The following is an 18,313-nucleotide window of genomic DNA, read 5'->3' on the forward strand; positions in this document are numbered from 1 at the left end:
CTTGTGAATGGCATATAGAAGGGTTTAGATCAGGGGTCTCAAACACGCAGCCCGCAGGACACTAGTTTGAGACCCCCCCGCCTTGATATGAAAGTTTAATGTTAGTGCGGCCTGCACAAGTTTGATATGGATGCTGTATGGTATCATGTACCCAGAAAAAATGATTATGTTTGATTAATGTTCATGTTAAAGGTTAAATAACTGTTAATAGTTATCCTCCCTATCCGTGTGGAAGTGGTACGTTTTTGGCTATTTAAGATTAAAGAAAATAACTTGAAGGCTACCGTTTAGGTCGCTAGCTCTCTAGTTTGCGAGTTAGCATGTGTCTCAAGACCCTGCAGTTGCGCAATATGTTGTAAATAAAAAGAGTATAAATGTGACTATACAGTAAAGTCTCGTTATATCAATATCGGTTATAACGAATTACTACTTATTACAATACTATTTTCATTTCCCGGCAAATTTCTAGTCTTTTATGATATAATTAGTTCCGTTAGTACGATACCCGGTTATTATGATAATCCGGTTACTACGATGCCCTTTTCATCTCCCGCCAACCAATTTGGTCTGCTTATATCGATACAAAATCAGCTTAAATCAATCTTTGCTTAAGGATTTCAATACCAAAAAAGAACACGGCGAACGGCTGCTTCCAGTCAACTTTATTTTTCACACTTCCACCACCAGAGCACAGCACACACACCGATTCCCGCACTTCCTGGTTCACAGGTCATGCTCAACCCGCCCCACATAGCTGGCCAAACACATGCCTGCAACAGAAGAACCAACTGACATAGCATACACACCTATTCCAACGAAGACACAAGCGTTGAATCGTTTGTGTTAAAAGGTGAAAAGAGGAAGCAGAAGAATAAGTACAATAATAGTAATGTAAACGTTGCAGTTTTTGTTTTCCATACATGTACTCATACAAAATTACATGCCATATCAAAGATCCGCCCACTTTTAATGCAGTTCGGTGCAGGATCGGATATATGGATAGTCCGGTTATATCGGTATTTTTTCCGACTCCTGAGAATATCGATATAACGAGACTTTACTGTAGTCGTGTTTTGTCATGTCTACAGGGCTCTAATAATGCTTTGTTCATTTTAATCTGAAAAAAATAATTTGTCTACCCACCAACTATATGTGGTTTCTTAAGTTTTTATTATTTGCTGTTTTATTATTATTATTATTATTATTATATGTATTTATTACTGATTGATTGATTTTCTTTATTCTTGATTTGTTTATTTATTTTTCATCTTATTTTATGCAGAAAAATAAAAATTAAGATATTTGAGAACAGTGGAATGTTTTATCAGAGCTTTTATTGTAGAAAATCGGAACCAAAGCACTGAAAAAGTTTGTATATTTTTCAGTTTTTAATAAATGCGTTTTTTTTTTTTGGAAAACCTGATGAGGCCCAGCCTTGCCCAGACCCTAGCTCCAGTGGCCCCCAGGTAAATTGAGTTTGAGACCCCTGGTTTAGATTCTGTTCCACAGATGGCGCTAATGCACACGAAAGCTGCTTGCCAACCGCCAATAAACAACAGAAGAAGAAAAACACCACAAAGAAGAACGCAGTCTGACAACTTTCCGTTTGAGCGGGTACAAGATACCTCAATCGGATTGGGGAAAGGAATATTCCACCCCTGGGAATCCGATTATATATTCATTCGGATTGGCACTTTTCTTTGGGAATGAGGTGTATACAAAGGTTACATTCTTTCCGTTTGAGCAAATAACCCGAATGGAATTGGAATATTTAGGTCCATGTATACGTGGCTAGTATGTGATGGAGGAGTGATTAAATAAAGGGTTCAATGCTAATAAAAACAAATATCCTCCAGACTAATTTTGAGGTATTTATGATTTTTAAGGAGCATATTAATTGCATTTGCGATGAGATTTGTTTGACAGCCTCCCCCAAGGAAACATTAACATAAGGAATCAGTATTTATAGACGAGCAAAACATCCTGTTGGTTCCTCTCTGATCTTGACGGAGGAACATGAAGTATTCATACAACACTCGCCCATGCAGTATTCATGTACTTTATTACTGATGCAAACATATATTATGCACTATGCAGGTCTGTGCACAGATGCTTGTTAGATAGTTTGTCGTCAGACATCACTAGGCTAGCTCACTAAATTGGGGTCATGTGACGCCACTTTTTAGGACGCTTTTTTAGAAATGACATCCCGGGAGACGTGTGCTGGAATTGATATGAGAATATTCATCATAGGTCATGTGACTGCCATTACAGTTCCTAATAATCTATTGAGATCCATTGCAAACTAACAATGTTGTTCAGGGGTCTCAAACTCAATTTACCTGGGGGCCGCTGGAGTTAGGTTCTGGGTGAAGACAGGCCGCATTTATTAAAAGTTTATAATTTTTATTTATTTATTAAAAACAGGGGAAAAAATCAATAAAAAAACTATCATCAATGCTTTTGCTTCTGCTATACCCTACACTTTTTCAGTGCTTTAATTCCGGTTTTCCACAAGAAAATCTCGAATAAAACATTCCACAGTCCTCAAATATTTTAGTTTTCTATAAATAATAAATAATAAATAATAAATAATAAATAATAAATAATAAATAATAAATAATAAATAATAAATAATAAATAATAAATAATAAATAATAAATAATAAATAATAAATATAAATAAACAAATTAAGAATAAAGACAATAAATCAATCAATCAGTAATAAATAAGTCAAATAATAATAAAACAGCAAATAAGAAAAACGTAAGAAACCACATACAGTTGGTAGAGAAATTATTGTTTTCAGATTCAAATGTACAGTATTAACAGTTATTTAACCTTTAACATGAACATTAATGAAACTTAATCATTTTACCCAATTAGCAAGTTAGCATCGTACTCGCGTCGTAACTTTAACCACATGTTTGATGAGCTGCTTTATCTTGTGACGTGTATTTACCGTTTTTTTTTTCCAAATCATTTCCTGCATTTATTTGTACCCAGCGTCATAAGCCTTTAGCTTCATTGCTAATCCAAAGCAAAACAGGGCGGGGTAACAGGGTAGGGTAACACTATGGGCGGGGCAAAATCGCATCAATTGTGTTGTGCGTTGTGCACACAGCTTTAAGCTGTCATTTCCGGGCCGTTCGTATTGAGGTGGGGGTCTCAAACTCGCGTCTCGCGGGCCGCATTTGGCCCGTGGGCTGCGAGTTTGAGACCCCTGATGTTGTTGTTACTGGGAACTGTTTGAATTTTGATGAACTTCTTTTAAACCTTCACAGGCGAGCCAGTCAGTAGATTTAATTGAATTGATGGACTGAATGGACGCCGAGCGTTGGCGTGTAGAAGTCGGCGGTGGCGGCGAGCAGCTGGAGTGTTGTGGAGAGCGCACAAAGACATCTCGCTGGGTTTGCTCAGACTATGAATGCTAATGGAATTGATTTAAAGCTCCCATTCCTGCTGGGAGACGACTTTTATTGCAGAGGAGAAGGAGAGAGATCCTCGTAAGCGCTCGACAAGCTCGAGTGGACCAAGGGGACCTCGACAGTGAAATCTATGAGGACCCCGAAGTCTGTCACAGACACAAAAACAAGCACGCAGGAATTATACTGCTTATTTAAAGGTCGCCTGTTATGTAAAAGTGACTTTTTTATGATGTTTATCCCCGGAGCTTGTTTATGAGCATCGAGGGTGAGAAAAATCTATCATCTTGCTCATGTTAGCTCCACTTTTGAAGGAAAAAACCTCCTTCCACATGGACTCACACGCCCTCGGATAGATAATCCCAATACCAGGCTTCACTACACAGCTTAAAATATCATGCTGCCAGTTTTTCTTAAGCGAATATGCTAAGCTCTTAGCTTAGCTCTATGCTAAGCTCGGTCTTCCCTGTCCGGGAGACATCCTGACCAGATACCTGAGCCACTTCCAAATCTATTCCGAGCTTCTCCCGGATGACAGTCACCTTATCTCTAAGGAAGAGCCCAGTCGCCCTATGGGGGAAACTCATTTAGGGCTGCTTATACCTCCAGAATGGAGTACTGCAACAGTATTCTCTACGGTACACATTCCAAAACCCTCAATAAACTACAATATATTCAGAACTCCGCTTCCCGCCTCCTCACCTCCACCCGCTTTCGGGAAAACATTACCCCGGTCCTTAAAAACCTCCACTAGCTTCCTGTTCCCCAAAGCATTCACTTCAAAGTTCTTCTCATAATCTACAAAGCTCTCCATGATCTGACCCCCCCATATCTCACAGACCTGCTCCATCCACACAATCCCCCACGTCCCCTTTGCTCCTCAGACTCCAACCTCCTGGCACTCCCCTGTAAGACCAAGCTCCGAACCTGGGGAGACTTCTTCATTACTGCCCCCACCCTCTGGAACTCTTTGCCCCATTCACTCCGTGCTTGCCCTGACCTTCAAAAAACAACTAAAAACCCACCTCTTTAAATCTGTTTTTAATGTCTAACTTTTTAGAAAGTTAAAAGCCCCTCTTTTACTCATGTTTTAACTTTGTATAAACGAACAACTGTTGTATTTTAATGTATATTTTACTCTGTTTACTTGTTTTTATTCAACTCCATTTTCTGTAAAGTGTCTTTGAGTATTTTGAAAAGCGCTTTTGAAGATCTCTGCTGGGTGGAAGAAGGCAGTCTCTCTCCTTTTGTCACATTCACACACGCGCATTCACATACACAAGCACGCTTATGCACACATATATGAATGTATACACAGAAGTACACACTACACAGAAGGCACTCACAGCACATGGGTGCTTCTCGACACAATCTACCATCTTATCCCTGATGTTTATATAGTATGTGTATGCTATTATTACAGTAATAATGATGTCAAGCAGTGAGATTTTAATTACTGTAACCGTATGGTTGCAATTGTGTTTACTATCACGGTTCATGTCTTCATCGTTACTATTGCTACTGGTAAGTTGGACTGTTTCATTTCACTGATATCATCTCCAGTGTGACCCTTAGCCATCATTGACATTTAACTGTTCTGTTTGTCACTGTTGTTGTTTTGGGAATTCTTGTTGCTGCTGTTTTTGTCTCTCTCTCGACTGCCCCCCCCACCCCAGTTTCTCTTCTTCTTTTCTGTGTTTGTTTTTGCTCCGGTCCGGTCGCTCCAAATGCGCATAACATGGTACAGGGAAGTTGTAGCCAACACCTTTCCTGACACAGAGCAAATCTGTCTAGCATGTAAGGGCATTTAGATCAACAATACTATCTGCCCCAAAGGCTGGACGGGACAAAAAAAAAAAAGCGCTATAAAAATAAAATGTATTATTATTATTATTATATTACAATCTTGTCGTCACTACCCAAAGCTCATAATCACAGGTAAGCGTTGGTACTTCAACTCAACAGTTCAGTACACAAAGCAGGTTTTTGCATGTTTAATGAACAAAAATGTTTGGATCCCCTCACTCTACTGCAACGACAGGAAAGATCACCATCCCAACAACACATTGCAATCCGTTCACAGCCCTTTTTTGCTTTTTATTGAATTGCCGACAAATAAAAAAAAAAACAAAGTTTCAAAAGAAACGTCTCCATTGGGCGTCAAACATGCATCGAAGTAGCACAGAGACACAAAAGGACAATGACAGCTTCTAGGAAATCACTTTATTCTCAGAGTGCGCGGTGAGTTTCCATTTTTTTTATGTGTTTATATTTTTGCATGTAGGTTTACAGACTAAAATATCTGTCTTCAAATGGCATGCAAGTGAGGCTAACAAGGTGGCGCTTTGAAAACACAGACAGGACACCGAAAACGCTTATATCAACAATCGCACACCACGGAGCATGCATACATTTTTCTGGACAGAATAAGGAAGAAGAAGAAGAAGAAGAAGAAGAAGTGAGAAGACTTTGCAGTAGAAAAAGAATGCACCTTTGAAAAAAAAATAAAAAAATCCAAAACACAGAAGGAATTCAACCCAAAAAAATTAAAAACAACCACCAACTACCAGAGGACGGAAACAAGACCGGCTAGAGGACGAGAACACAAAAATACAAAAATAGCGCGCTAGCTAAGTCGAGGACAGATGCAAGAGGACGGTTACATTCAAGTCACATCTAAGAGTACTTTTATTATTAAGCGGCGTCTTTTTCTCTTCTTATGACATTAATGAGACAGTTTGTCCAGGCAGTGTCCGAGTAGCCATCTGGAGCGTAACCAACCCCAAAAATTATTCAAAATAAATTAAAAAAATAAATAAATGTGAAGGTGGTCTTATGTCATAAAGAAGGGCACAGGAGTTTGGACTCGTTACAAAATTATCTGCGTAAAAGTGGGGCAGTAGTAGCTTTTGTGGAACGTTGTTGCACGAGAAACGACGACAGAATTACAATTCGTGCAGAGCTTATCCAGGACGCGATGTTAGCCAATTGGTAGAATACCTGAGATATGCAGAAAAAAAAAAAAGACAAGAGAATGTCATCTAAGTGTTCTTTGGTTTAACTGGATGACGTCTCTAGTAACGACTCGCGCGTCCGATTGAGCACAAAGGCAGTTTCCTAGCACGGTAAAAACCACAGCAGGTTGTAGGATACACAACGCTGGCACCACGGTCGATACAAGCTGGGTTTGAGCAACTTTAACATGGGGATGGATACCAGATTTTGGAAGCTTTGTAGCTGGAAGAATATCAGCGTACGTCCTCTGCCAGATGCGTTCACAGCCGCACAGAACAGTAGAACGTTGCAAAATCTGTTTGTTTTAACTCTGCACACAACTTCCAGGTCGCAATAAAGCAGGGGTCTCAAACACGCGGCCCGCAGGCCAAATGTGGCCCGCAGGACACTAGTTTGAGGCCCCCGCCTTGATATGAAAGTTTAATGTTAGTTTGATATGGATGCTGTATGGTATCATGTACCCAGAAAAAATTATTACGTTTGATTCATGTTCATGTTAAAGGTTAAATAACTGTTAATAGTTATCCTCCCTATCCGTGTGGAAGTGGTAAGTTTTTGGCTATTTAAATTTAAAGGAAATAACTTGAAGGCTACCGTTTAGGTCGCTAGCTCTCTAGTTTGCGAGTTAGCATGTGTCTCAAGACCCTGCAGTTGCGCAATATGTTGTAAATAAAAAGAGTATAAATGTGACTATAGTCGTGTTTTGTCATGTCTACAGGGCTCTAATAATGCTTTGTGCATTTTAATCTGAAAAAAATAATTTGTCTACCCACCAACTATATGTGGTTTCTTACGTTTTTATTATTTTTATTATTTTATTATTTTATTTTATTATTAGTTTTATTATTATTATTATTATTATATTTATTTATTACTGATTGATTGATTTTCTTTATTCTTGATTTGTTTATTTATTTTTCATCTTATTTTGTGCAGAAAAAATAAAAAGTAAGATATTTGAGAACAGAGGAATGTTTTATCAGAGCTTTTATTGTAGAAAATTGGAACCAAAGCACTGAGTTTGTATATTTTTCTGTTTTTAATAAATGCGTTTTGTTATTTTTGAAAAACCTGAGCCTTGCCCAGACCCTAGCTCCAGTGGCCCCCAGGTAAATTGAGTTTGAGACCCCTGCTATAAAGAGTTTACACCCTCCTTATATCAAATCAAAAAGATGCCATATTAAAAGTTCTGTGTTGTCTGAGTGGTTGTGAACGCATCAAGCTACATTCGCGGATGTTCTTCTAGCTATTTTTGCTGATATTCCTTTAGCATGGTTGCAGCTCCGGTATCGGAATGCATCAATCTGTGCATCCCGAATTGAAAGCCATTAGTACTTTTTCTCACATTTGTGACTCTGCAGGGTAAAAAAAAAATGTAAATGACAAACGCAGGTTATAACTTGTCCATTTCAGACATACGCTACGCCAAATCGTAAAATGATCATGCTGATTTATTTACTACAAATAATGTATCTTTGTTTATCTATATGTGCCATTGATGTATAGTACTTCTAATATAAAATAGATTGGGAAGTACTGCACTACTCTACTGTGTCATTCTTTGTATTGGTGTATAATGCTGTAGCTTCAGGCCATGTCCACACTAACATGGATATTTTTATAGGTGCTTGGGACTTTTTGACATAAATGTAGGTTTTTAGCGCTAAAAACAGCCGGGCTGAAAATGACCCAAGGCCATGTTCAGGAGTAAAACTAAACCATGTAGAACCTTTACAACCACGAGTAATGATGTTAAACTATAAGAAACTACTTTAATTTGTCCCTTTACAAATTTGTGCTCAGAGTCCTGTACAGTCATCCCTCGTTTATAGTAATTAATGGGTTTAAGACCCGATATAGCATTCAATGTTAATAAATAAATAAAAGCACAGAATACGTTTTTTAAACATTATTACAGCTCTGTTGACTCTCCTATTATTAATGTTGACACACTGCGTAACTCTTATGCTGCAGTGACTCCGGACGGCCACTAGCTAGCGAGCTAACATGCTAACGACCTCACCAGCTAGCCTCAAATTGATTTCTTCGAAACTTAGAAGCAAAAAACTTACCACTTCCCGACAGGATGGGAGGAGAACCTTTTTTTTCTCTATCACGTCGGACATGTCATTGCTAACTTCGTGCAATGTTAAGTTAATGTAATGTTAGCTAATGTCTCAATGTTTTGTGTAGTACCAGTAATGGAAGTCTACCATGAAACTGTCATAAATTATGAATTAATTTCTGAAAATGTAGAAAAGAGGGTGATAACTGAACTCTGAATTGCGAGGGACAACTGTATATTCATGTTATGTCATGTGACTAACCCAGGATATGGCTTCAAACCCCCCCTCACAATTGTAACGCTCTAATAGAGTGGAAAAATGTACCATTTAACAATTTTTAACGTATTTCTTCAATTATTTCACATAAAAGAAATAGGAAAATACCGCTAAAGCCAGACAAAAATGCTAATAAGCCACTCAATAAATGTCACTGTTATTTTTAAATGAGTACACGCCGCTTCGTTCAATTGTGGTCATAAACACAAAAACGCCTTATGTACATATTTTTGATATTATGTGACACACGCGTTTTTGTTATTGTTATTGTGGCCGCTTGTACCAGTGAATATGCTACATATGATGCTAAATGTATAATTATGTTATTATACAATTGCCCGTGCAGGTGATAATTGATGGATAACCAAAGTATTTATTTTTGATTGCGAAAAAAATTATTGGGATAATATTATTCACGCGTTCATTCATTTTCTACCGCTTTTTCCTCACGAGGGTCGCGGGCATGCTGGAGCCTATTCCAGCTGTCTTCGGGCGAGAGGCGGGGTACACCCTGGACTGGTGGCCAGCCAATCACAGGGCACATATAGACAAACAACCATTCACACTCACATTCATACCTATCGCCAATTAACCTAGCATGTTTTTGGAATGTGGGAGGAAACCGGAGTACCCGGAGAAAACCCACGGGTGGAGGGTTGAATTGAACCCTGGTCTCCTAGCTGTGAGGTCTGCGCGCTAAACACTAGACCACCGTGCCGCCCGATAATATTATTATTGTTAAAATTATGTTAAAAAGCCATTAAGCAAGAAAGTGATATATTGACGCAAATTTTTTCCAGGCTTTTGCAGGCCACATGAAACGATATACGGACCAAGTCTGGCCCCCGAGCCATTAGTTTGACACCTGTGGTATAACGGATGCAAAATATAGTTCAATTTTTATACATTTATGCATTCATTTGACTTTTTCAGGCTTCTGCTTTGGCCAAAATATGCATAAAAATATGCACAATGGACAGAGATCCACTGGCGAGTTTTTTTTAGATGACATAATATGCATTTTTTTGCAAATATCCTCATTGGTGCGGACATGGCCTTAGGCTCACACTGAGGCCACAGGACTGGCGGAATGTCTGAAATAGCTGGAATGTTTTGGACAGATGTCATGGAATGATTACGATTTGATAACCCTTCATCTTATGAGTATAATAATAATAATCATAATAATGCTAACTACAATACAAAGGCTGTACCACTTCACTTTGTAAAGACGGTGTGCTCAACATTCATGGAGTAACGTTATATATATATACATATATATATATATTCCTTCACGTTTAAAAGACACAACAATGAAGATTGTCATTGTCGACATGATAAACAATATATTGCACTGTTGCCACTGTTGTCTGTCTGCGCTTTTGAAGCTTCTGCTTGTTTTTTATTGTTTCCTTTTATAGAAAAAAAAACATCGCAAAAGTAAAGAGGCGGTGAAAATGACAAAGCAGAACCACTTGGGGCTGCCACAGGACGACAACTAAAAGATCTCTAAACAATCTTTTCACTGCTTGGAGACAAACTTTATGTCTTTTTTTTTTTGTACATTTTTATAACCACCCCTTTCTTTGTGGAAGAACATTTGAAGTCAACAATGGAGGCCGATACCGAAATGAAAAGTGGGAAAAGCAGTTATTGCCTCAAAGAGTTGATGACTACATCACAGTGTCACAAATCATGCCAAGTAAAAACGTCTGCTGGGACATCAAACCACGGTCTTGTTACGTAATGGACTTCACTTTGTCGCACATTCACGGCTAATAAGTGACACAGGAAAAAGGCGCACCCAAGCGCACCCACGCACCCCGTGTGTATCAAATATTACTAAGAACATAAAAGGAGAATGATTTGGAAAGTTAAAAATATGGCTTGTACTCATCTATGTGTTATATGTCGTATATTTATATATTATTATCTGTGTTTGGAATGTATTTACAAATAAAAGTGGGGGTGATAAACTTCTCATCAGGCAGGACGCATGTTTTAAAAAGCAAAAATAAAACTAGGACCCCCTTTTATCAGAGGAGCGTTGTGCAGTCGCAGCACATTTAGAAGAGAAGAAGAAGAAGAAGAAGAGCGTTTGGATGGACATGAGCGCAGTATGGAGGTTTCAGCCGAGAACGCGGTTACTTTTTACTGAACATATCCATGAGCGGAGTCGGGATGAACTTCATGACCGTGTCCACGATGCTCTCCTCTTCCTCCTCGTCGCCGCAGCCGGTGGGCACCGCCTTTTTGGGACGGGTCAGGCTGCCCTCGGAGGCCTGCTCCATGGCGGCGGCCGCCTCCGCTTCTTTCTCCTCCTTCTTCTTGATGCCGTACTGCACAGCAAGCACAGAGACAACGCAGGTTCACGCGTTAAAAACACGTGCGGTCAGTCATGCAGATGCTTCTGGACCCATGCAGCAGCTCCACAGTCGCAAAGGAAGCGTTTGTATAGTTCATGTATTATTTAAGAGTACCGACAATTATCCACCCCCCAAAAATCCAACTGCTGACCCCTGGTGGTTTAATGGTACATGCTTCTGTCTTTCATGATACATGACATGGCTTCCAGGACGGGCATCTGGCCTATTGACTTGCTGTGGTGACCCCTAACCGGGGCTAAAACTGCTGTGACTCAGAGGGGTCTAAAGGTACCTCCGTGGGTTTAGAGTACTGTTGTCATCAGACGGCAACAATGGCGGCACTACAAGACTATTATATACAGAAAATACACTTTGATACTGGGTCAGTAGCCACGTATACATGGAGCCAAATATTCCAATTCCATTTGGGTTATTTGCTCAAATGGAAAGAATGTAACCTTTGTATACACCTCATTCCCAAAGAAAAGTGCCAATCCCAATGAATATATAATGGGATTCCCAGGGGTGGAATATTCCTTTCCCCAATCCGATTGAGGTATCTTGTACCCGCTCAAACGGAAAGTTTCTTTGTGGTGTTTTTCTTCTTCTGTTGTTTATTAGCAGTTGGCAAGCAGCTTTCGTGTGCATTAGCGCCATCTGTGGAACACAATCTAAACCCTTCTATACTTTTCTATTATTCATAAGTCCAGTTTTTCTTTAAAAAGAAAATATATGTCTATATAAAACATGCCCCGAGTTTAATTATAAAATATTAGCAAGATTGAATTTGATCTGATTTGACGTAACACGCAACTCCAGACGTTCTTTGGTTTTAAAAAATGGAGGTGAGCAATCGGCACTGGACTGCTAAGGAAAGTTTGTTTTTGATTCAAACTAAATTTCAAGACTGGACCAACGAAAAACTGGAAATACGGAGTTATTCCAACAAGTGAAAGAACAACTCGGGGAAGTCGGTATCACGTGATGTTGATGTTTACGTTTTACTGCGTATGCCCCATTGACTATTCTGGTTGATTATAGCAGCGCATGTAGACAAGAGATTGGAATATTCCTTTCCATGTTTTCAGAAAAGCCATTCAGAAAGATTCCATTCGGGAAGAGAAAAAACTCCTCATGTAAACGTGGCTAGTGTTACGTAAAAGGAAACAGCCCTTTTTTTATTTTGCCCATCATTCATGATAATTTCTTTCCCTTTTCTGTGCATTCTAGTGCGAGAAAACGAGTTAGACTGAGCTAGCTAATAACAGATAGCATATCTATTTTGATGATAAAGCCCTCACAAAAAAACAACAAAAAATACGGCAACAGTGTTCCATTTACATAACTGACTTGTATATCAACCAAGCTGCAGCGATATTATTATCATAACAGACAATTTCGCTTCAAGACTCAACAAGCATTTTCTACCCGAGGACTGGAGCACACGTAATGTGCTGGAAGACACAACCATTCCAAGGAGAGCGGACGTCCTAAGTGTCGTCTCTGTATCTATGTTGCTGTTGTTGATGGAACTAACATAAGTATGTATCAATGCGCTTAGCAAAATTTTTTGGGGGTGTTTTGAATCATCAAAAATACGGAAAGATACCACAACTATTACATGTACCTGTACATATATCAAATGATGCAACGTTGTTAGAGGGCTTCATAGTTGAAATAGATGCATCCCAATGACATGCATTGTTAGCTAGCTCATATTAACTCATTTTCTTATAATGCACAGAAAAGGGAAAGAAATGTGTTAATGTTTCACATAAGGATTGTGAATGGCGGGCAAAATAAAAAAAATGCAGCTTTAAGAAGAAGAGTTTTCTAGTCATTTAAAAATTATAGTAATAATAGTTAAAAGTGTAGAAAAACATTTCAGGTTGAGCGCGGCACAATTGACCCCCCCTCCCCAATCTTTGAATAGAACTAGCCACCGCAAATGCACACAGGCCTTTTTTTGTATGTATATTCATATGAGTGCTGACTTCATAAAGATGAAAGATGCAGTTTTGCATGCCGTTTGAGACGCCGTCTGTTGCCTCCGCCTGCGGGGATTTCATCATTGCCGCAGAGGAGCAACAGCGAATGTCATGTGACATCTACATTTGGGTTACGGTATTGTTGCACCTCTGGTTTGTACGTATTTATTGCATCAATACTGCTGTGTACAAACAGTATCTCCCAAAAGTACATTGTGCACATTGTGAATTTTTATACATTTTTTCAATTTTAACAGTTTTTTATGTTTTGTTTCACTTGGACAATGTACAGCGAGGCATTTCCTGTAAATAGCCCCTGGGTTGCACTTTGGAAACCCCTTCTTTTATAGCACTTTTTAGCTTGTTAGCTTCCTGTTGTGAGCGAACAATGGTAATTAAAGAGAGGAGTAGGATGTTACTACTGACTAGTGTCAGTAAAGCCAAACTCAGAGGAGAAAGCGTTCGCAAAAGTGGGCTGTCCGTCCTCTGAATGAGTCGTATAAGTAAAAAATAATAATATTCCCAAAGCCGACTGAGTAGTCAGTCACATTTATTGCAAATGTTAATCCAAAATTGGAAAATGTACTAAAAGCCGACCAATCAGTGCCTTTATGGGTGGTATCTACGTGACGCAAGTGTTACTGTTTAATTCCCACACCACATTGTGCTTGATGATGTGCCCAATGCAGGAGAGCGAGGCGCACGACGCCGAGCCCAGGCTGGTCAACAGGCAACAGGAGCCTTGATCTTGAGGCAGAGATGCGGAAAATGAGATGAACTCCTCCGTGACCCGGTTGCTGCACCCCCCGAGCTCCTTATAATGGGATTGTGGAGCAATAAATATCCTAAAGGAAGACGACCCCGCTTTCTGCTGCGTCGACACGCTCGGGTGTGTGTTTAGAGAGAGGGGCCGTAGAGTCGTCCTGGGATCACTTAGACTAAAATAACTGCAGACTAAACAGCTTGTCAGCCTTTCTTTGCCGTCATTTGCCTGCAATCCACTCATTCATTTACTACCGCTTATCCTCACCAGGGTCGCTAGAGCCTATCCCAGCTGTCTTCAGGCGAGAGGCGGGGTACACCCTGCTCTGGTGGCCAGCCAATCACAGGGCACATATAGACAAACAACCATTCACACTCACATTCATACCTATGGACAATTTGGAGTCGCCAATTAACCTAGCATGTTTTTGGAATGTGGGAGGAAACCGGAGTACCCGGAGAAAACCCACGCATGCACGGGGAGAACATGCAAACTCCACACAGAGATGGCCGAGGGTGGAATTGAACTCGGGTCTCCTAGCTGTGAGGCCTGTGTCCTAACCACTCGACTGCGTATGTTAAAGTAAATAATGCAAAATAGGCAAAACTCACCACTCTATGCAAGTTTTTATTTTATAATACCGCGTACTTCAACTTTTTTTTTACAATGTCAACATCTGCCGCAGTAAAGTATGATCACAGGCCTGCGTGCTAACCACTTGTCCACCGTGCAGCCATACAATCAGTCTAATTACTTCTATTTTGTTTGACACAATGGCGACACGATACGTTAACATTACTACACCAATCGGCTACATTATTATCTTTTTATGATACCATATATACCTTCAATTAAAATCAAGTAAGTTTATGTAATTGCTCCAAGCTACGTTATTTTCCTTCTGGACAAGTAAACAAGCTATTTCATTGTCAACAGTAATAACTGAAGTCATTACTCCATGGGTACATAAAGTGCCATCTTGGATCCGTATTCGGACTGAGGTCTGCCATTTGGTGATGGCTGATATATAGCATACTGCATACATACATGCACCATTAAGAGTTTTATTAGCTTTTTGACACATATTGCATTAACTGTGAAAGATTGAATTAAAAAAAATGAATGCATTGTCCATGTTTCAGCATAATGGACTGTCAAGAGGCCCTACTATAATATGGCACATATATGGACCCACTGCATGTATTACATTATATTCATCATAGCACTTATTTCTTAACTGAAGGCTTTTAGTAAAACGCTGCTGCTACGGGATTGTTGCGACTAAACTGACAAAGAAAAGGCAGAACAAAAAGTTTCACATGACATCCATATATAAGTCCCCCCCCCAACCCCACAGACCCCAAAAGATTCATGTCTTTCTGTGTTGGGTTCTGTCTCCATGTTTGCGCTTCTTGCCGCCCGCCGTCTCGTTACGCTGCCATCTGCCCCGCTCAGCCTTTCAGAGTTATTCCAGAGTAACAAAAGCTCAGAGAGACGACAGATACGCTCAGTCAAGCCCTTGCCACGCGTCCCCGAGACGCGCTGTTGCATGGCGGGCTCGCTTCTTTCTTCCCTTTCAAAACAACTGTGACACTGTGACTTCGCCATGTAGACATATTTTTATGTAGTTATATAAAAAAAAAATGAAAAAGTCAATTCAAAATATAATCAACATTGAGTGTATTCATCAACAATGTAAACTGGTTTATCTGGTTCCAGACCAGGACTGTGATAAGTGGAATTCCAGGAAGTAGAGTATAGAACCTAATTACAACCTTGAAACTACAGTATGGCTTTTAACATTATTAGAGCCCTCCAGACATGAAATAACAACCCTATAATCACATTTACACTCCGATTACTCAACATAGTAGATGTAAATACAGAAAATAAGCAATTTGAAACATAAATAAGACATAATCGAGACTCACATTAGCATGGGGGGTCATTATCACCGCGCACGTGACTGTAGAACATGCAGTGTTTTTTTGTTTTTTTTGCCCGGACAGCAAATGACATGCATCAGATTACAATTGAATGCATCACATAATCAGTTCCCAGTTCCACATGTCCAAAAGGAGTAGGAAGAAGCAAAGCTTATTAAATCCTACCCCTCCATCTGGTACTTTTACAATCAGTAACTGTTACATTTGTTCACTTCCTGCTTTCCTAATATAGTTTATTGGTTTTTTTTTTGTCTCGTAACGAAGTAGGAGGTGATATGAGCATCCAATGCCATAATGGGTACCATAGTAAGTGTCAATATAGTGATATGTATAGCACATCATGACTGGTTCAAGACTCTTCATCCTTGTATTTAGCAAACATCAACTGCTTGTATTGTTTCTTGAATTGGCTCATCGTTGTGCATTGTTTGAGGGTCTTACTCAATCCATTCCATAGTTTGATTCCACATACTGAAATGCTATGGCTAGCATAACGTAGTCCTAGCATAGAAGTGTTTCAAATGTACTTCTTTCCTGAGATCATATTTCTCCTCTCTTGTAGAGAAGTATTGGATGACATTTTTAGCTAATTGCTTATTTTTAGCCTTATGCATTATTTTAGCTGTTTGAAGATGAACTATATCAGCAAGTTGAAGTATTTGTGATTTTAGAAATAAGGAGTTAGTATGTTCTCTGTCGGCGGCATTATGAATTATCCTTACTGACCTTTTTTGCAGTACATTTATCGAGTGAAGATTGCTTTTATAGTTATTATCCCATATTTCCACACAATAAGTAAGATATGGTAGAACCAGAGAGCAATAAAGAGTGTGGAGTGATTTCTGATTGAGAACAAATTTTGCTTTTTTTCAATATTGAAATATTTCTGGCCACCTTATGTTGTATATTTGTAATATGAGGTTTCCTGCTCATATTTTCATCTATTGTGATCCCCAGAAATGTATTTTCCTTTTGATTTGACTCTTGACTACGCTTGTATGCTTCACTGCTATTCATTTTGTTGCATTTCGCTGGTTTGAGTTTGGAGGTCAGTCTGTACGGTTCAGATCAATAAATAGATATCTGTTTCTAAATGTTTTTCCGTGTTTACATTCCGTGACGGTGTGTTCAAGTTCTGTCTGTTAGATGGGCTCCATCTTCTCATGTTAGTGCTGATAAGTGTCAGTTACCTTATCCCTGATGCCCTGTCGGATGTTTTCTCTCTCTGCCTCCATTCTTGCATATTTGGCCTTCCTCTCCTCCTCCTGTTGCCTCAGTGCTTCTTGCCTCTCCTCCTCCTTTTTCTGAGCATCGGGGTCCTTCTCCTCCTCCCCTCCGAGCATCTTCCCCATGTCTTTGGTGGCCCCTGGCATGTGAGAGACATGAAACCATTGTTCATTCATTCATTTTGGACCACTTTTCCTCACGAGGGTTGTTGGGGGGGGTTGGGGTGCTGGAGCCTATCCCAGCTGTCTTCGGGTGGGGAGAAAACCCACGCATGCACAGGGAGAACATGCAAACTCCACACAGAGATGGCCGAGGGTGGAATTGAATTAATTGTTTATGAAACATTGGGTTTAACATTCTGTAGACATTAGTAAGGTAAACTGTCCATCACTCAAATATCATTCTCTTCAAGTAAATAATCTCACTAAATATCATTGTGACTAACATCCATCCATACATTTTCTATACTGCTTATCCTCACATGGGTCATGGGGGGGTGCTGGAGCCTATCCCAGCTGTCTTCGGGCGAATGTGGGAGGAAACCGGAGTACCCGGAGAAAACCCACGCATGCACGGGAAGAACATGCAAACTCCACACAGAGATGGCCGAGGGTGGAATTGAACCCCGGTCTCCAAGCTGCGAGGTCTGCGCGCTAACCACTCGTTAGGCACACGTTCTGCTTAGGGATCATTGAAAAGTCGCGGCGCTGCTGTTTAAAGGCCCTCAAAGTCAAACACAAACGCAACTGGCCTTCACTTGAACCAAAGGCAAAAGCGGCCCTGCCAACGGAGGCGATGAGGTGGGCGTCGAGATGAAAGGCACGGCAATAAATTATTACTCATTCTCTCAAAAGGAATTTACATCTCCTCATGCAAAGTGTCCACTTGGACCTCGGGTTAGGACCCGAGGTCCAAAAGGCTGAAAGGGACTCTGATAACTAGACAATTGGACCAATTGAGACGTTGACCTTATGATCTTATCGCCATTCTGTGATCTTTAGACGCACTAATATTATTCATAATCATAACTTTGCACTCCGGTCATACCAATTTGGGTCAGGTATTCTATAATATGGAACTGGTTTTATTCTGACTGGAATAGTAACCAAAGAAAATGTGACTTTAGGAGACATAGAAGAGCCCACTTTCACCTTCAACATCAGGAGCCTTGGCGGAATTCTGACTGACCCCCACTTGCTAAATAAATTGAACGGCACCGTTTTTTAGTCAACTGCAAATTT

The 18,313-nt window shown here is 39.9% G+C and overlaps 1 protein-coding gene across 1 annotated transcript in view; it reads right to left on the reverse strand.

The window, feature by feature from the left end:
- Positions 1-9,443: 9,443 nt before the first annotated feature.
- The window catches only part of LOC131105977 (complexin-2-like), a 63,662-nt gene continuing 54,792 nt past the window's right edge, over positions 9,444-18,313 (reverse strand). Inside the window, exons 3-4 of the mRNA XM_078788480.1 lie at positions 17,036-17,211; positions 9,444-11,121 (exon numbers count right to left, since the gene is read on the reverse strand). Of these exons, the coding sequence (XP_078644606.1) occupies positions 10,927-11,121; positions 17,036-17,211 (371 nt within the window). The 3' untranslated portion in view covers positions 9,444-10,926. The remainder of the gene's footprint in view (positions 11,122-17,035; positions 17,212-18,313) is intronic.

This window comes from Doryrhamphus excisus, linkage group LG23, assembly GCF_037039965.1.
Source record: "Doryrhamphus excisus strain RoL-2023G ecotype Guam linkage group LG23, RoL_Dexc_Guam_v1.1, whole genome shotgun sequence".
NCBI lineage: Eukaryota > Metazoa > Chordata > Actinopteri > Syngnathiformes > Syngnathidae > Doryrhamphus > Doryrhamphus excisus.